This window comes from Danio aesculapii, chromosome 8 (genome assembly GCF_903798145.1).
Source record: "Danio aesculapii chromosome 8, fDanAes4.1, whole genome shotgun sequence".
Classification (NCBI taxonomy): domain Eukaryota; kingdom Metazoa; phylum Chordata; class Actinopteri; order Cypriniformes; family Danionidae; genus Danio; species Danio aesculapii.
In genome coordinates this window covers 31951968-31969719 of record NC_079442.1, presented here as the reverse complement: position 1 = coordinate 31969719, position 17752 = coordinate 31951968, and the positions used below count along the sequence as shown (strand labels likewise).

The 17752-nt window shown below is 36.0% G+C and overlaps 1 protein-coding gene across 1 annotated transcript; it reads left to right on the top strand.

Moving 5' to 3' along the window:
• The first annotated feature begins 112 nt into the window (after window positions 1–112).
• On the top strand, window positions 113–17728 carry alas2 (aminolevulinate, delta-, synthase 2). The gene is made up of 11 exons (XM_056463723.1): window positions 113–219; window positions 1820–1981; window positions 4607–4777; window positions 5374–5451; window positions 7428–7650; window positions 9119–9303; window positions 9843–10022; window positions 12240–12404; window positions 13528–13796; window positions 16626–16788; window positions 16872–17728. The coding sequence occupies exons 2-11, from the start codon at window positions 1831–1833 to the stop codon at window positions 17036–17038; spliced, it is 1752 nt and encodes a 583-aa protein (XP_056319698.1). The 5' UTR covers window positions 113–219; window positions 1820–1830; the 3' UTR covers window positions 17039–17728.
• The last annotated feature ends 24 nt before the right edge of the window (window positions 17729–17752 follow it).

Sequence of the window (17752 nt, the reverse complement as noted above, 5' to 3'; positions counted from 1 at the left end):
CATATTCCAAAAGTGAACAGACGCGTGGGGTAATTTGCAGTCGGTGGGCTAATTGGCGGAGTTTTGTCCATTGATTAGTATTGTATCAGATTACGTGCTCCTGTCACGCTCAGTTGACAGTATTTGGGTGTGAGCAGAAGAACTGACGGGCTCAATTCCCTCGCTGTTCATTTGAGCGTCGGTGCCGTTCAGAAGTTCGTCCTCAGTGCAGGTCAACAGGTAAGCTGATGTTTTCCACAATAGTATTTTAAATCGCAACAAGCTGTAGTCTTTCCGTATATTTTTATATGATATGAATAAACCAGAGAAACGCTGCCGTTCATTGTGTTCTGTAAATTATTTAACAGACTAAAACTCTTAAAAACAAAATCATTCCGGACAATTTACATATTCAATTGTTTTTATCAAGCCCTTTTCTTGTGTTGTATACAAATATAGAAAGTGTTTCTTTTTTGATCCTTTGTTGATACTGATAAGTGACAGTGAATGTAACCTCAGACCACATAAACAGCCAAAGGAGAAAAATCTACCTCAAGTATAAAACTTTTTAAATAGACCTATAAAAACATTATAGAAACAATATAATTATTAGGCTACTCCGATATTGCTCACACATAAATCCAAAGAAATGGTAGGATATACATATTATTAAACATGAATAAAATCTTTTTTTCTTGAAAACTTAAAATGAAATTAAAAAAACAAAAGAATATGTGTGTGTTATAGGCTACCTGTAACGCCATGTGTGTGTTATATATTTTAACAGTGTTGACATATAAAAACTCTTTTTTTGGATCTTCACATAATCCAATGAACATCTTCCGACTATGAAGAACCTTTAAAAGATGCTTTATGCCAATCAACGGCAAATATATTTTTAAGTACGTGTTTTGAGTAATATGTTAATTTTTAAAAATGTTATTTAATTGTTGAATTTGATAACTATTGATTCCATATTATCAAAATTATAAATATTCTATCAATTAATTTTATTTTCATAAAATACTAGGCCTACGTTTCCGATTTTTTACGTTTTCCGATTTTTTTCCTAGTTTCTGATCTGTTTTTATAGTTGATAATTATTATGTGATAAGCCTACACATCAATACAAAATGGAATATAGCCAATATTAGGCCTTAACAACTAATTATTTAATTTGTAAAATGTTATTATCTGACATTATTTCATTTTTTCAAATTCACAAGAAAACTTTCACTTTGTTATTGTTGTCATCCATTGTAGTAATATTTCGTTTTATAGGGTCGATGCTTCTCGGTAAGCTTAATCTAGCTTTTATCAATGTAAATGACGTCATTGTTTAACTTCAAGCACGGAGTGTTGAGAAAGCGCGTGTCTGCGCGTTCCAGATAAAGCCCCCTGTGTGCCGCGCCCTGATGCCCGGCGCGCCCTCTACTCCGCTGATCGAGATGTGCCACAGGGTCACTTTATAGTGGGTATTTAAGAAACTTTGCTTAAATATAGATTTATAGCTGGGCCTTTTTCTTTTACCTCTCAATTTAGTTTAACCATGATGATATGAAGTAACATAAGAGATTTTATTTGCAAGTAAAATAAATTACATTCATTTTTATGTAAAATGAAAATTTAAGTTGATTGAACATAAAACAATTAAGCTGTTGAAAAACTTAACTGTGTAGTTTTTACTCATTTTTAATAAATTATTCGAACACGCAGCAACAAGCAGTCATTTAGTCTACAAAAAATTTAATAACAATTATTTATGTCAGGGTCTCTTACTTCTAGACTATAAATTAGAAATCCTCATCCCGGACAGTAACACATTTTCTATTGTTTACAGCTGTTAAAATCATGTCTGCTTTTCTGCATCACTGCCCATTCCTGAAGTCATCTCCAGGCCCTTCTGCTAGAAAAGTGGTCACATACCTCAACTTGGCTGACCGATGCCCTATCATTGTCCGCCAGATCTCTGCTAAAGCTGCTCAATCCTCCGAGCAAAATGGTAATGATGTTGCTTTCTGTCATTCTAAGTTTTGTTTTATTAAAAACTTTCTGTACACTGAAAAAAATATCAAAGATGATTCCTTGGATTTACTCAATTTTTTTAAGCTAAGTGGTTATAAACTATTTATTTGGGTTGAATTTAAACAAACAAATTAAGTTGAACATTATTAAATTTAATTGGTTTAAATCAGCCCATATAAATTGTTTGCAACAATTTTGAAGAAATATTTTTTTCAGTGTACTTCTGGTGCGCATAATATAATAATTCAATGATAATGATAATTCAATGGCCCATGATCAGTGTTTTCTCCCATTTAAATTAGTTCCCACACCTCACAATATTGTTCAAATGTTTTATCTCAAGGCATAAAACTACTTTCTATCACATCTCATCCCAAGTCTCTATTTCAGGGGTGTCAAACTCAGTTCCTGAAGGGCCGCAACCCTACACAGTTTAGTTCCAATCCTGCTAGTACACATATGCCTGTAGCTTTTAAAAAAAGCCTGAAGGACTCAATTAGTAAGATCAGGTGTGTTTCATTAGAGTTGGAACTAAACCCTGCATAGCTGCGGCCCTGCAGGAACTGAGTTTGACACCCCTGCTCTATTTCAAAAGTCATTAACAGAGACTTGAGAGAATATTCTGACTAATATTGTTATTAGAGAAAGAGAGACTGTCTAAATAAGCATATGTCAATTACATGTATGCACGTGTGTGGCTTTTAACCATCTTAGAAATCAGTATATTTCTCTTCTAATAGTAAAATTGCAATTTTACAATGTTTCAAAACCAGCAACTTTACCGCCTTGAGAAATGTAGCTCTTCAGTTGCAAAAATGTTTTGTTGATGAAGCCGCAGTCCTGTTGAAGGCTGTAAGAATCTGAAATAGCAGGAAACATTTGGTGAAGATCTGAAATGTGAAGAACCTGTCTGGAACTTCAGCTGTGCATTATTGGAAAATAATTAATAATATAAGGTGATCTAAGCCAAAAATCTAAATAACATGTATGAAATTGGAATGTCAACATTCACATTATGGCCCTGTCAGTGCGTCAATGAGCACATCAGACAAAGATATTACTGAATTTGAGTTTATATTTGCACATGCAATGCAATGTTATGTTGGGATGCACTGTACGTCACATGCCATGTTTGGTAAACTATGTACATATGCAAAAATCAGATGTTACCTTCCTTTTAAACTTTCCCCTTAGCAAAGTCCAACTGTACTGTACATGTCTACACTACTAAAGAATATCATTGAAATGTAATAGTTGTGAGCGAAACTGAGCCTTTCAAAGCTATGAATCAATGAAACCAACTCCTTCACAAAATGATTCATTGTTATTGAAGGACTCAAAGCAACATTCTGATCACACCAGTGTAAATTCAAGCCAGAACAAACCATTTTCACAGGCCCATTGCAAGTAATCATAAAACAATTGAATTATACTGTTCTAGTATTATACTTACAGTACTTAATTTTCAGTTCACGACTGTTATTCCTTTAAAATTACACAAATAATTCATTAAAATGTCTATGAATTTATAAAACTGATCCAAGATCAAGCAAATTTTAAAAACTATATGATTCTTTACTGAATCATTCATGTGATTCTAATTTTTAATGGATCACAGAGATCAGAGAAAATTTATGAAGAGTTTAAAGTTAGAATTTAAAATGTTGAAATTTGATTACATACAGGTAAGGAAGCCTTAATTACTGAAAGCATTGTTTTTAATGGTTTCAATGTTTTATAAATCAGTTTTTTAAAAGCCAAAATTGCCAGTCATGGTGATGAAATGATCAAACTTTTTGTGTTTGTAATCAAATTTGACATACTTTGTATTAAAGGTCCCGTGAAATTAAAATAATTTTTTCAGATGTTAGTTAGTATTGTTAGTTTCAAGGATATCTATAAGCTAATGTCCTCCAAAACGGTGTCAAAATTTGCGTTTAGAAGATGTAAACCTGATATAAACATTCAAAGTTTGCAGTTTGTGACTTCCACCTAAATCAGGGGTATCCAAACTCGGCCCTGGAGGGCATATTTTAGTTCCAACCCCAATTAAACACACCTGAACCAGCTTTTCAAGCTCTTTCTAGGTTTACTACAAACTTCCAGGCAGGTGTGTTGTAGAAAGTTGGAGCTAAACTATGCAGCACACTGGCCTTCCAGGACCAAGTTTGGACACCCCTGGCATAAACAGATCAACATTATTTTTTTCACGTCACCTCATAATTCAGTTTCCCATCAAATCTTGACCAATCAAATGCTCTCTAGTATCTGACATGCCCCGCCCCTTCAAGATGCTTCTCATTTGCTTTTCAATTGATGCACTTCAGCTCAACCACTCTCATTGGCAGAGCTGTGATAAAAACAAAATGCTACTGGGTGTTTAAAAAGGGGAGGAGCTTCTATATGTCCCGCCCTATCTTCATATTTCAGATTACGCCAAACATCAATCAAAAGTGCTAATTTCACAGGACCTTTAAAGATGTTTGTCACTGATGGTCTTCCATAAATAATTGCACACCTTATAATGTCCATCAACCAAACAGACGTGATCATTGAACAGCTCCATAGTGTAACAAACAGATATAAATCATCTTCTGTGCAGGTCTGCTCCCTCATAAGGAGCCAAAGCGGCAGCTGGCGACCACAGCGACTCAGGTGGCGGTCTCTATGTCCCAGAGCTGCCCCTTCGTTTCATCCAAGATCGGACTGGTTAAAGCCAGTCCTCAAGTGCAGGAGGATGTCCAGCCCAATCTGGAGAACCAAGACACCTCAGGTAAAAACTAATTAAACTAAAATAAACTATAATGAAACGGTAATACTGTTTGAGAAATCATCTTCTGACTGACTGACTGATGTGTTAATGCGGCGGATTGCCTTTGTCTCTTTTTGCCACCACAGTACAATTACATGAGTGCTGAAGAGGCTCTTTTGTTGAGCCAGCGTATCATGCATGGGTTGGATGCATTTTACTTAATAACAAGCAGCTGGGAGAGTATTCTCTTCTCTGCAATTTGCACCATTTAACTCTAATGCGAGAGACTCGTCTGATGTGAATAGTAAGCAGAGGATGACTCAGAGTGCTGATGTTACAAAAGCTGCTCTTCAGACAATCGCATCACAGATGGAACTTCACAAAGCCGCGTGTGTACTAGAAAATAACACCTAATTGGAAAATTTGAGTTTTTGTAGCGATGGTAGCTTCAGAGCTGACTTGCAGGGCCTCTAATTAACAGAAAATATAAGACTTAGGCATAAAATGAAAAGAAAATGCTTGGATTTGTAGCTATTACATGTTAAAGTGAATTTAGTCAGGATTTTTACTTGTTTGTTGAATATTTGACACCCTAATGTGATCTGTGTTTTCTCCAGGTTTGATCAGCTCACTGTTCAGTGGCTTGCAGAGTCATCAGTCCACTGGTCCTACACACCTTCTTCAGGACAACTTTAGTGAGTTCAACCACGTTTTCCTTATTGATTTAAAGTGTTAGGTTGTATAGTTATAAAATCAGATTACAAAATGTAAATATTTGCAATCCCCTTGTGTTACGTTTTAAAAGACTAATTATCAAACTAGTTTCTTGTTTGGTTATTTAATATTCAGGTTTTTTTTACTGGTAAGAAAGTTTTCCTTTCTAAAAAGTGAATCAATTGTGTGTATATACTCAGGTGTCTATAATACATGGAAAATCGAAAGGCCACACAGCCAAATTCGTTGTTTTGATTAGCAGTTTTTATTATTTGATTATATTTTCTGTGTAACCAGTGAACCAAAATTGCCTGCACACAGTGTGGTGGGCAGTTTCGGTTACATGGTCGATTATAACTTGATAATAACACATAAACTGTCTGGTCTTTTCTTTTTGATGATTGTTTTATTTAAAAATTATTTAATTACTTTTATTTGAACATTTTACACTTATTCTTTAATTTTTCTTTGGCTTAGTCTCTTTATTAATCAGGGGTCACCACAGCGGAATGAACCGGCAACTTATCCAGCATATGTTTTAGTCAGTGGATGCCCTTCCAGCTGCAACCCAGTACTGGAAAACATCCATACACGCTTATTTACGCACATCCACTACGGCCAATCAAGTTCAATCAATTCACCTATAGCACATGTCTTTGGACTTGTGGGGGAAACAGGAGCACCTGGAGGAAATCCATATGAACACGGGGAGAACATGCAAACTCCACACAGTAATGCCAATTGACCCAGCTGGGACTTGAACCAGTGACCTTCTTGCATTGAGGTGACAGTGCTAAACACTGAGCCACCGTTTCACCCTGAACATTTGACCGTTTTATGAATTATTTTATTAATTAATATGGTAATTATTCAATATTTATGAAGAATTAATTAGTGTTTTATTTTTATGTTAATAAAACAATTAGCACAAACATAACTTTTAAGCACTATAATTAATGAATAATTCATGAATTGTTTCATTAATTTATACAGTAAATATCCAATATTCATGAATTATTTATTATGTTTGTGTTGATTTATTTCATAAACTGTATGCTCTGCAGCAAATAGCTTAAACCTTCTTTAAAGGGCAGCTATGATGAAAATCATATTTTGTAAGCTGTTTGGACAGAACTGTGTGCAGGTATAGTGTGTTCACAGTCATATTGGAGTGATAGAAACACAATAATTATTATTTTTTTAATTTCTTGATGTTAAAATATATCCAAATTCCTCCCATTTTGAGGCCGACGGCAACGTGACGCAGTAGTGCAGTTTCCCCATCCAGTTGATTGACAGCCACGTATTAACATGTCTCCAGTATTACGTATAATTGTATCCACAAGACAGGACGTACGCAAAGCAACTGGGATTAAAATATATGTTCAGCTCTCTGTGATCATCAATCATCATCAAATGTGATCAAGAATGAGTTTTACAAGTTTAAAACGTTTGTAAAACAGTGCATGTAAATTAATTACAGCGATTTTACCGCATTTATCACTACAGCCGCATGTCAATACAATAATAAAACAAGACGCCTCAATCCCGGTATGTGGACGTTAAATCAGGTAAATTTTGTACATTAGCATAACAGATATCCATACAGCAGTGGATATTAATGTGTAACCTGTCACATTTGCCGTGCAAAAACAGTGCAAAGCTAAATGTGTGCATGTGTGTGCAAAAGGCTTGAATTAACTCAACAACAAATATATCAAATAACAGTTGGGAAAGTTCTTACTGTAGTAAGGGAGATCTGCTCGTTCTTGTCTGTCACTGTGCTGTTTATCTACGTGAAGGCTACACGCACTGAAAAAATGGGTATTTTGATATGAAACTTTACAGACACATTCTGGAGAATCTTGAAAGGGGGGTAAAATAGGTGCCCTTTAATTTCTTCCTTTCCTCTTCATTTATTTCCTCTAATGATTGTTTGTCTTCTCTCATAATTCAGACAGCCCCACTTTCAGCTACGATGAATTCTTCACTCAGAAGATTGTGGAGAAAAAGAATGACCACACCTACCGTATCTTTAAGACTGTGAACCGTTTTGCGGAGGTTTTCCCTTTTGCTGAGGACTACTCTATTGCAGGACGCCTGGGCTCTCAGGTGTCTGTGTGGTGCAGTAATGATTATCTGGGAATGAGTCGACATCCCCGTGTGGTCAAGGCCATTGGGTCAGTACATAAAACAGACAAACAGTGAAATAATCATGTGCTACCATCTGCAGTACAACACATGAAAGAGTTTCTTCACTTCCAGAAAGAAAAAAAAATCCTTTTCAAATGGCCTTAAATGATCTCAGCTGAGGATTAAGGGTCTTATCTAGTGAAGCAATTGGGCATTTTCATTTAAAAAAATTCAATGTGCTTTAACCAGATAAGCTTGTCCTGCATTTGCTCTGCAATGCAAGCTTTTGGGATTTCTGCATGTTTTCCTCAAAACCGTAAAGCGTATGTTCACCAAAATATTACCAATAATTAATTTGCCCTCAAGGCATCCTACTGTAGGTTGACTAAACTAGGAGACAATAGTCAAGTCAACTTGACACTTGAAGTTAATTCAGATTGAAAGTTATGTCAGCAAGAGATTACTTTGTGAAGAAAACAAAACATTTTTAGGCAGCTGAGTAACAAAGTTTTTTTGGCTAACTTAATTTTTTTACAGTATAGGTGAACATGACTTCTTCTGAGTTATTTAACAATTGAACTTGGGCTTTTTCTGTTCTACAATGGCAATAGTCTGCTATTTTTTTTTTTTATCAGCAAACCAAAACAAGTCTAATGAAGCACATTCATCCATCATAAAAAGTTCCCTGCATGGGTCTAGGGCAGGGATGAGCAAACTCGATCCTGGAAGGCCGGTGTCCCTGCATAGTTTTGCACCAACCCTAATCAAACACACCTGCTTGTAGCTTTCTAGTGATCTTGAAGACACTAATTAGGGTGTTCAGGTGTGTTTGATTAGTGTTGGAGCAAAACTCTGCAGGGACACCGGCCCTCGAGGATCGAGTTTGCCCATGCCTGGTCTAGGGGATGATTAATGGTCTTTTTAGTGAATCAGTGCGTTTTTGTAAAAATTATATATATATTTAAAATGTTATAAACTGTTTTGTGTAACGTCCGGTGAGCACCGTACAGCATGTCATCATCTTCTCCTTCTTTTGAGTTGCATTTTTAGTGCATTAACGCCATCATCTGGACAGAACAGTTTCAACAGAGCATGTGCTTCACAGTCAAGAAATGTACAGTTCTGTCCCACTGATGGCACTAATGCACTAAAAGTCCAAAGAAGGAGAAAAAAAAGACTGACAGCGCTTGCCAAAAGTTACACAGAACATATTCATGCCAGATGCCTTGAAAGTAAATCATGTGAAATTTCTGACAGATCTGACACTTAAATTTATTTTTGAATGAAGAAAGAAAAAAATTAACTTGGATGACAAGTAGATGAGTAAATTATTAGGAAATTTCACTCTGGAAGGGAACTAATTCTTTAAATATCAATTTAGGTACAGTGTGTGAATACAAATCATTTACAGTATTCTATATAGTTTCTGATTGTTTGCTTTTGGATAATCTATACAGAATTTATATATATTCATAACCGCTGCAACAAAGTAATCACAACCATTTAATGTTTTAGTGATGCTTTGAAGAAGCACGGAGCAGGAGCAGGTGGAACCCGAAATATCTCTGGGACAAGTAACTATCATGTGGCCCTGGAGAATGAACTGGCTCGTCTACACCAGAAAGATGGAGCGCTGGTCTTTTCTTCCTGCTTCGTAGCCAATGATTCAACACTTTTTACTTTGGCTAAAATGCTTCCAGGTATGCTCAAAGGCTACAGTCTTCCACATGCAGTCTCAGAAACATGACCTCAATAGAGTTAGTGATGTCACTGTGAGGGTAGGGTTAGGGGCAGGGTTAGGTGTGCAAAGAATTGCATGCAGTCTCAGCTTGCATGTGCACCTTAGCAATACAGAAAAAGATTACTATTTGTAACTATTTTCTAGTTTATTAGATTTTCAGATACATTTTTTTCCTGTGATGTGATAACATGGCAAAGGTCTTGTTTTATTTATTAAATTATTCATTTATTTATTTATTTTAGAAACTAATTAAATAATTTAATAAAAACAATTATCTTTTTAATTATCAAAATCATTTCTTTTTATTTAAAAAAATTAAAATAGTTGTTTTCTTTTCTACAGTTTATTAGGAAACTTTGACTTAGCAAGTAAAAACCTTTTATAACGTAACATTATAAACAAATTTCATTTTTTTAAAGTTATTATAATTTGTTTACTGACAGCAAACGTTTGGTATACTTTCTGAAATTACACTGAAAATGTATTCTGTCTGCAAAGGCTGTGAGATCTACTCAGACATGGGCAATCATGCCTCCATGATCCAGGGCATCAGAAACAGTGGGGCCAAACGTTTCATTTTCCGACACAATGACGCCAACCATCTGGAGGAACTGCTGAGCCGCTCAGATCCCCTGACCCCCAAAATCGTGGCCTTCGAGACTGTGCATTCAATGGATGGTGAGTTAAATGAGACCACATAAGCAATTCAAAAGAGCTGTTCCTCCTTTTTAAATACTATACCATGGGTTTGATTCAAAGTATAAAGCCTGAATGCAATCAGATCACAAGTAAATGACACTAAGTGAAGTTTATTTATATCTAATTTCAAGAGAATCACATGCTTATTATTGACCTTGGCTGGTCCCGCATTAGCAATCACATGATATACGAATCAGATAATTCTAAACATACATAAATACCCAGATTTCCTTACCTTAGCCATCTTCGTCTTGAAGAATCCTCCCAACCACCTGACTCCTTCCCCTCTTTCCTAGCATAATCCAGGTCAGTTCTCGAGACCTACCTGAGCTCAGACTCGACTAAACGTGAGGGAGCCCAGGGCTTGAGCATCCTCCGAGCTTAGGGCTCTCTCCCAGGATAGCATGCCAAACATGCATTTACCTTATCAAGCATCAGCTAAGTGTGAACTCTTGAAATTGAGGTGTAAGTGGGGTCAAAAATGTTTTAAGATTGACCGCTTTCAACCATTTCCAGAGGTATATAAAAATGAATATAATTTTGTGTAAAACACGATTAATCTTTATTTTATGGTATCTTTTTTATTTATTTTAGTACAGAATAATATTAATTAACACATGTACTACGCCTGGCAGGCGCTTCAGGCTCCCCCGGACAAAAACAGACTGAGGAACGGCTTTTTCCTCAGAACTGTCTCCCTTTTGAACTCTGCCCCCCACTGACTCATACATCCCCACACTCTCCTCATAACTTATACTCCCCATAATTACTGCACTATTTTATAGTTGCACATTTATATTCACTACATTGCACTGATTCATTCCATTCATTTTCAATTGTACATACCCACTGTACATATACATTTGTAAATATGTTAATGTCATATCTATCTGCACACTTCTGATTATTGATAGCAACCTGTACATGTATTCACCTATTGTAAATTTCTGTTCATAGCTAATACAACCCATATATAATGTGCATAGTATCTTCATCAGTAAATAACACCATGGCGTTTCTATAATTGCATTTTATACCTTATACCTTTATCCTGCACTTGCTGCTATTGCACTCCTGGTTAGACCTAAACTGTATTTCGTTGCCTTGTACTTGTACATGTGTAATGATGATAAAGTTAAATCTAATCTAATCTTACACAATATATGGCTTGGGACAATGATTGTGTTTCAGGTTGATTGCATGTAATTATGTAGCAAGGACAACATAAAAATAAAATGTTAGTATCATGTAATTTACCAAAAAAAAAAAAAAAAAAGTCAAACAAATGTTGTTTAATTTTAAGTTATTTTAAGCTCACACAACCAGTCAAATACTACATGCTTTATATTAACTACTGCACTTTTATCAAACACATTCACTCATGAAATAATTTAAGGATGGTAAGATGTTAACAGCACATTTATACACAGAATTAATGACTGTGTATATATATTAATGCCCACATGGAATCTGCGCGAGCAAAATTCCGCAGATTTTTAGCCAATCATTGATTCTGTTTATTTACTTGTGTAAATGTGTGTACATTTATATTTATTCAGTTTTTAAATTAATTACAGTAATATTATTGACTAATATGAAAATATTCATGTGATTTATTTACAATACAGTTTGCAAAGTCTGTCTTTTAGTAGATATTATATGAGAAATTTGCTTTGCTTACCAAATAAAGTGGATCTAATTGGATTTGCATAGTAAACATTAAATAAAAGTTTAAAAGTATTACTTTTTATTTCATATATTAAGGCTTTAGTTATGATACTGCCAAAACAATTCTGCATAAACCGCAGATTTTTAACACAATTCTGCGCAGAAATAGCAAAAAATGTTCGCAGATTTCATCTGGCCCTACCAATAACTAATGCTTCTGCATGGTGCTGGATCAGAACAGCTTAAAGTGATAGTTCCCCCCAAAATCAAATCGACCTCAAGTGGTTCCAAACCTTCATGAGTTTCTTTTTCATGTTGGACTCAAAGGAAGATGTTTTGAAGAATGTTGGCCATTGACGTCTATGCACAGTAGTAGAAGAAAAAAACTATTGAAAGTCAATATCTTCTTTTGTGGTCATCAGAAGAGGTTTAAAATGTAGAGGGTGACTAAATGATGACAGAATTTTCATTTTTAGGTGAACTATCCCTTTACTAAATGACAAATGACAATCTCTAATTGTTCCTTAGGTGCAATTTGCCCTCTTGAAGAGCTGTGTGACGTGGCACACAAATATGGAGCTCTGACATTCGTGGATGAGGTCCACGCTGTCGGCCTGTATGGAGCTCATGGAGCAGGTGTAGGAGAGAGAGACAACGTCATGCACAAGATTGATATTGTCACTGGAACTCTGGGTAAGAGAGATGCAAACATGTCAAGTGCATGGTTTAGTGTCTTATCCCCTGTGTGTCCATTCATAAATGTTGGTTTCATTGTTTTCACATAAAAAAGTTGTTTCCTTTTAAAATATTCTATGGGGATACACTTTGTAAGTATTTTCTGTCAGGATTAGGGGTTGAAGGAGATGAGGTGAGGACCCAATTGCAAAAAAATTAAAACTATTTTATTTAATAAAAGGAAAACAAAATAACTCCCCGTGGGGGAAAACCAATGGGAAAATACAGACAAGACAGAACCAAGCATGACAAATTTCATGACATCCCCAATGAAGACACATGGGCATTGAATTAATGACGACGGACCAGCACAGGACAGAACACACAAGGATAATAAATAGGAAAGACGAACCAATAAACAGACAGGCGGACAGGTAAAAATAATAATTATAAACAGGATAAGGTGGGTGGGACAAGACGCTAGACAAAATAACACATGGTACAAAACACAGCACAAGCCATGTGCTCACATACAAACAGGACTAGAAAAAGCAGCCAATGAGAGAGCTCATTGACTGCGTGCTCACATAAAACAAGGCACTAAAGCACATGGTTACAATGTAAACATGAAACCATGTGCTACACAACACAAACATAACAGAACGCAAGACGGAGCACACTATAAATATTTTATACTTACCGTGCGCTCATATATGCGACGTGAATGTTCCTTCCCAGCGCCATCCGAAACCGAATTCAACTAGACTGAGACGCTGAGAACAAACATCACACAGCAGACAAAACAAACAAGAGCGAGCACCCAAACCACATCCGGATCTCGGGAGCGCGCACGGTCCGAGCACAACCCGGACGGCGCTCATACAATGACAAGGGCAGACAATGACAAGGAAGTACTTGACCCGAGAAAACTTGAGCCGAGCACAACATATAACACATGACATGACTAATGTCTGGACTCTGCCACCAAAACAAGAATTAACAGGACTGGAGTTACAGAATCCTGACATTTTCTGGTTTATTAAATTTTAAGCTTGTAAGATATTCTTTTGTTGTGATGTGATAACATGTCAAAGGTCTTTATTTTTATTAAATATCTTTACATTGTTGCATTGTTTTGCAGGCAAGGCATTTGGCTGTGTAGGTGGGTACATCGCCAGCACCGCCGCCCTGGTGGACACTGTTCGCTCCTTCGCTGCCGGTTTTATCTTCACTACCTCTTTGCCCCCTATGGTGCTGGCGGGGGCTCTGGAGTCAGTGCGAGTGTTGAAGAGCGATGAAGGACAGGCTTTACGGAGAGCCCATCAGAGAAATGTTAAGCACATGAGACAGCTGCTGCTGGACGCTGGGCTGCCTGTGGTCAACTGCCCCAGCCACATCATTCCCATACGAGTCAGTTTGCAATTTTATGATTATGAGCTTTAAAGGGGATCTGTTATGCCAAACAAATCACTTTTATAAGGGGTTTAAACAAAGTTGTGTGGCAACAGTGTGTAATTACAGCCAGCCTCTAACAGTAAAAACGCATTCATTTTTCTTTGTAATCATACTTGATAAAAACAGTAACACTAGGCCATATTTCACACATACAAACCTTTCCGAAAAATTGCCATCACTTTTCCGGTAAGGGAACATGTGTGAACAGGCCCTTTTTGAAAATACCGGCGAATTTGTTGCAGTAAAGTTGTAACATTACCGTTAATTTTCCAGAATGCTGCTCTACAGTATGTGTGCAAGCAGAAGGAAAAATGCCAGAAAGAGCTCGTTCACGCTTAGAACGTGTTGACGTGAGACGTCTACTCCAGCCAATCAGAACATTCAGACGCATTCACATCCGCACTGTTTATGAAAATAAAAGCCTTTTAATATTTTTCCAGACACATTTATCTGCTAGTTGTTGGTCAGATAACGTTTCTATGTTCATTTTTAATGCCAACTGTGGAAAAAAAAGCTTTGCTTCAGTTGCTTGACGCGTGTGCACGAGAAGGACAGCTCCGGTGAGCGCCAGCACACACACATATTATGTACATCTCGACATGCGAAAGTGTTCCTCCATATGTTTTCATCGAAGTTGTTCACAATACTTATCCGTCCACAGAGTTTGTAATGTAGTCAAATGTGTAAACATTTAGCTGCGGTTAACGCTTCTGCCTTTGAATGTCTCGGACAAAGCTGCTGCATGACTGCTAAAGCTTTAAATAAAAGTGAAACCATCAACAAAAGCCCGACCCCTTCTATGTTGACAAATACTAGCACAGCCATTTAGAGCTCATTTCAAGTCGATGATGTCAGAATTTACCGGTATTTTGGAATGAATGTGTGAACGGTCTTTTCAGAAAGATTCTGGAACGTCCTTGCCTGTGTGAACAGCACTTTTTTAAATTTACCGGTATCATTGTATCAAAGGGGGTTTATGATTGAAATTTTTTTCTTTTGTACGTGTCATCACCTTCATCACCTTTTGTCGTCCGCCATTAGACATTTCACCATACCTGCTGAAGATAATGTCAGCAACTACAGCAAGTGGCATTATAAATGTGGAGTTTTAGGAACACTGTAGTCCCCATAGTAGACTACAGATAGTCTACTCCTGTAGTCTACATTTTCAGTTTTTCACAAAGAAAACGTTAGTCCTGTTTATGAATCTGCTGTGATGCTGACGTAAAGGTGTTTGAAGCTCCGCCTCCTTTTGAAAAGAGCAGTCTTATTTGAATCTAACATGACAGTCACCAAAACAGAACAATTTGGATCACAGCCTAAAAGGGGAAGTTTTCAAGAGTTATAAACGTTAATTACAGTGCTCAGCATATATGACTACACCCCTCACAAATCTTTTAAATTTATATTTTTAATAGGAAGCTATTCACTATTTTCTTTGTGCATATACATTAGATTAGTCGGTACTGAAGCTAAATCTGGAGCTTATCTAACAAATAACTTACGATAACAGTCCAAAAATGACTACACCCAAATTTATATGTTAGAAAAAAATATTAAATACAAATTTAAAAAAGAGGAAGAATCAAGAGAAGCAAAAATAGTTGTAATTTTTGTAGTTTGTATTTTTTTTGCAATAATTGTATTATTGTTATATTTAGTGCTCAGTGAATAAAATATGATTTTAATAAATATATCTGTTTAATAAATCCTGTTTAATAATTCTGTTTTGTATATATGCACTGAAATACATTGCCTATATTCACTGAGAAATGGTTCAAAAATGTAATTTTTAAAATGGGGTGTACTCATGCTGAGCACTGTAAATAAGGCATAATATGTCCCCTTTTAAACAAGATATTTTAATTCCAAAAATTAAATCATGGTTATCTTTGAAACTGCCAGATGAAAATAAAGGTATCTGAAGCTTGTTCACATTTGGCAGGTTTAGTTTAATTTAAACAGGTTTGGTACGATTGTTTTGTTTGTGTGATTCATTTGAATTAGTGTAAACCAAACAAAGTTGCCAAGCACCAAACAATAAGATGGTTTTCTGCCGGCTCTCATATGTGTATTGTGGTATGGTTGACTATAGTTCACTCAAAAATAAAAATTCTGTCATTATTTAGTTTCCAATTGTCATAAACCTGTTTGAAGTTCACAAAATATTTAAAACTGGTAATACTCAACTTCCATAGTATTTGTATTTCATACTACTACCAAATTCCAACATTCTTCAAAATATCTTCTTTTGAAAGAGCTAACAGAGAACCTGTTTCTTAATCTGATGTTTAGTATTATCTGTAAGATGACTGTAGGTCTGCACAATACTTGGACCAATCTGTAAGATTCTTATGTTTTTGTTTTATGACACATTTATTACCTTTTAGATATTCCAAACTTTATTTGTCCAGACATTCAGTCAAGGAGTAAACACCTCTGAAGTTTAATAATAATGATAATTAAAAAAAAAAAAAAATTGTGTTTCAAATATTAACCAAAGTGTTTTAAAAGTCCGTCATCATTTACTCAGCCCATTCCTTTTCTGTTAAACACAAAAGAATATATTTTGAAGAATGTTGGAAAACAGTAACCATTGATTCCATAGTATTTTTCCCTATGATGATTGTAAATCAGTTTTCCCACCAGTATTCTTGAAAATATATTATTTTGTGTTCAACAGAAAAAGGAGCACTAGTTATTATGTAAATGTAACTGATTGTGCACAAATCCTCACTCTGCACTGGTATAAATGTTTGCAATGTTTAACTCTGTATTTTTCAGGTTGGAAATGCAGCGAAAAATTCTGAAGTGTGTGATATTCTGTTGGAGAAGCATAACATCTACGTGCAGGCGATAAATTACCCAACAGTGCCTCGTGGAGAGGAGCTTCTGCGATTGGCTCCTTCTCCTTTCCACAACCCCATCATGATGAACTACTTTGCAGGTGAGTTCTCATGCAATTGGGTGAACTGAATTTCTGATATGGGTGATGATTTATAACTGTTCTCAATATTTTCTGCTGGACAGAGAAACTGCTGGATGTCTGGCAGGAGGTCGGACTGCCTCTGAATGGACCGGCTCAGGCCTCCTGCACCTTCTGCGATCGGCCTCTTCATTTTGACCTCATGAGCGAGTGGGAGAAGTCTTATTTTGGTAACATGGAGCCAAGGTACATCACTGTGGCTGCACAATGAGTCCGTTTCAGCAGCTCAAGATGAAGATCTTCCATCAGATTACACTGATACTTCAAACCAAAAAATCCTCTTCCAATACTAAATGAATTTAAGATAAATCTAGAGGGTGCTTAAAATGTCTTAAATTATTTAATACATGTTTTTCTGTAATGTTTGCTGTGGCTTGGTGATGGAAGGATTATTTGTTGTATTTGAGTTAATGTACTACTAAAATTAGTTTTTGAGATATTGGCTAAATCCCATATTTATTGTGTGTCCCCACCTGCATGACAACAAACCTGCACATGGACACTTTTTGGTTAATCTCAATTATTGTTTTCAATAGTACTTTAAGATGTTGCCTGAATGAAAGATCATGTTTAATAACAGCATGCCATATGTCTTGCTCTTTTGGACCATTTTATTCTCCTGGACTCATAGAAATTCATTAAATGTGGTCAATTTAAAGAAAACGTCTCTGATAGCTTGTTTTAGCCCCATGATTACAGTCAGATCTCAACAAAAACAATACACATAATCGTATTTTGAGTCTAAATAATAAGATGTCACATTAGTTGTTTTGAATGGGCCCTCTTTCTAAGTAAAACACCACACTGCCACCTGCCGGAATGTATAGGAAGTGACGCACGTACCGGAAATCATTAAATTGGCAAATATCACTAAGAAAATATTTGTTTGAAAAATTACTAAATAATATAATAAATGTATTTAAGC

What these genes read in the sequence shown, in the direction of transcription:
- alas2 (XM_056463723.1), top strand. Translation starts at nt 1,831, where the DNA reads ATGTCTGCTTTTCTGCATCACTGCCCATTCCTGAAGTCATCTCCAGGC. An exon ending in TATTGTCACTGGAACTCTGG is followed by an intron (nt 12,405 to 13,527) that starts GTAAGAGAGATG and finishes ATTGTTTTGCAG; the next exon opens with GCAAGGCATTTGGCTGTGTA. An exon ending in GCCACATCATTCCCATACGA is followed by an intron (nt 13,797 to 16,625) that starts GTCAGTTTGCAA and finishes TGTATTTTTCAG; the next exon opens with GTTGGAAATGCAGCGAAAAA.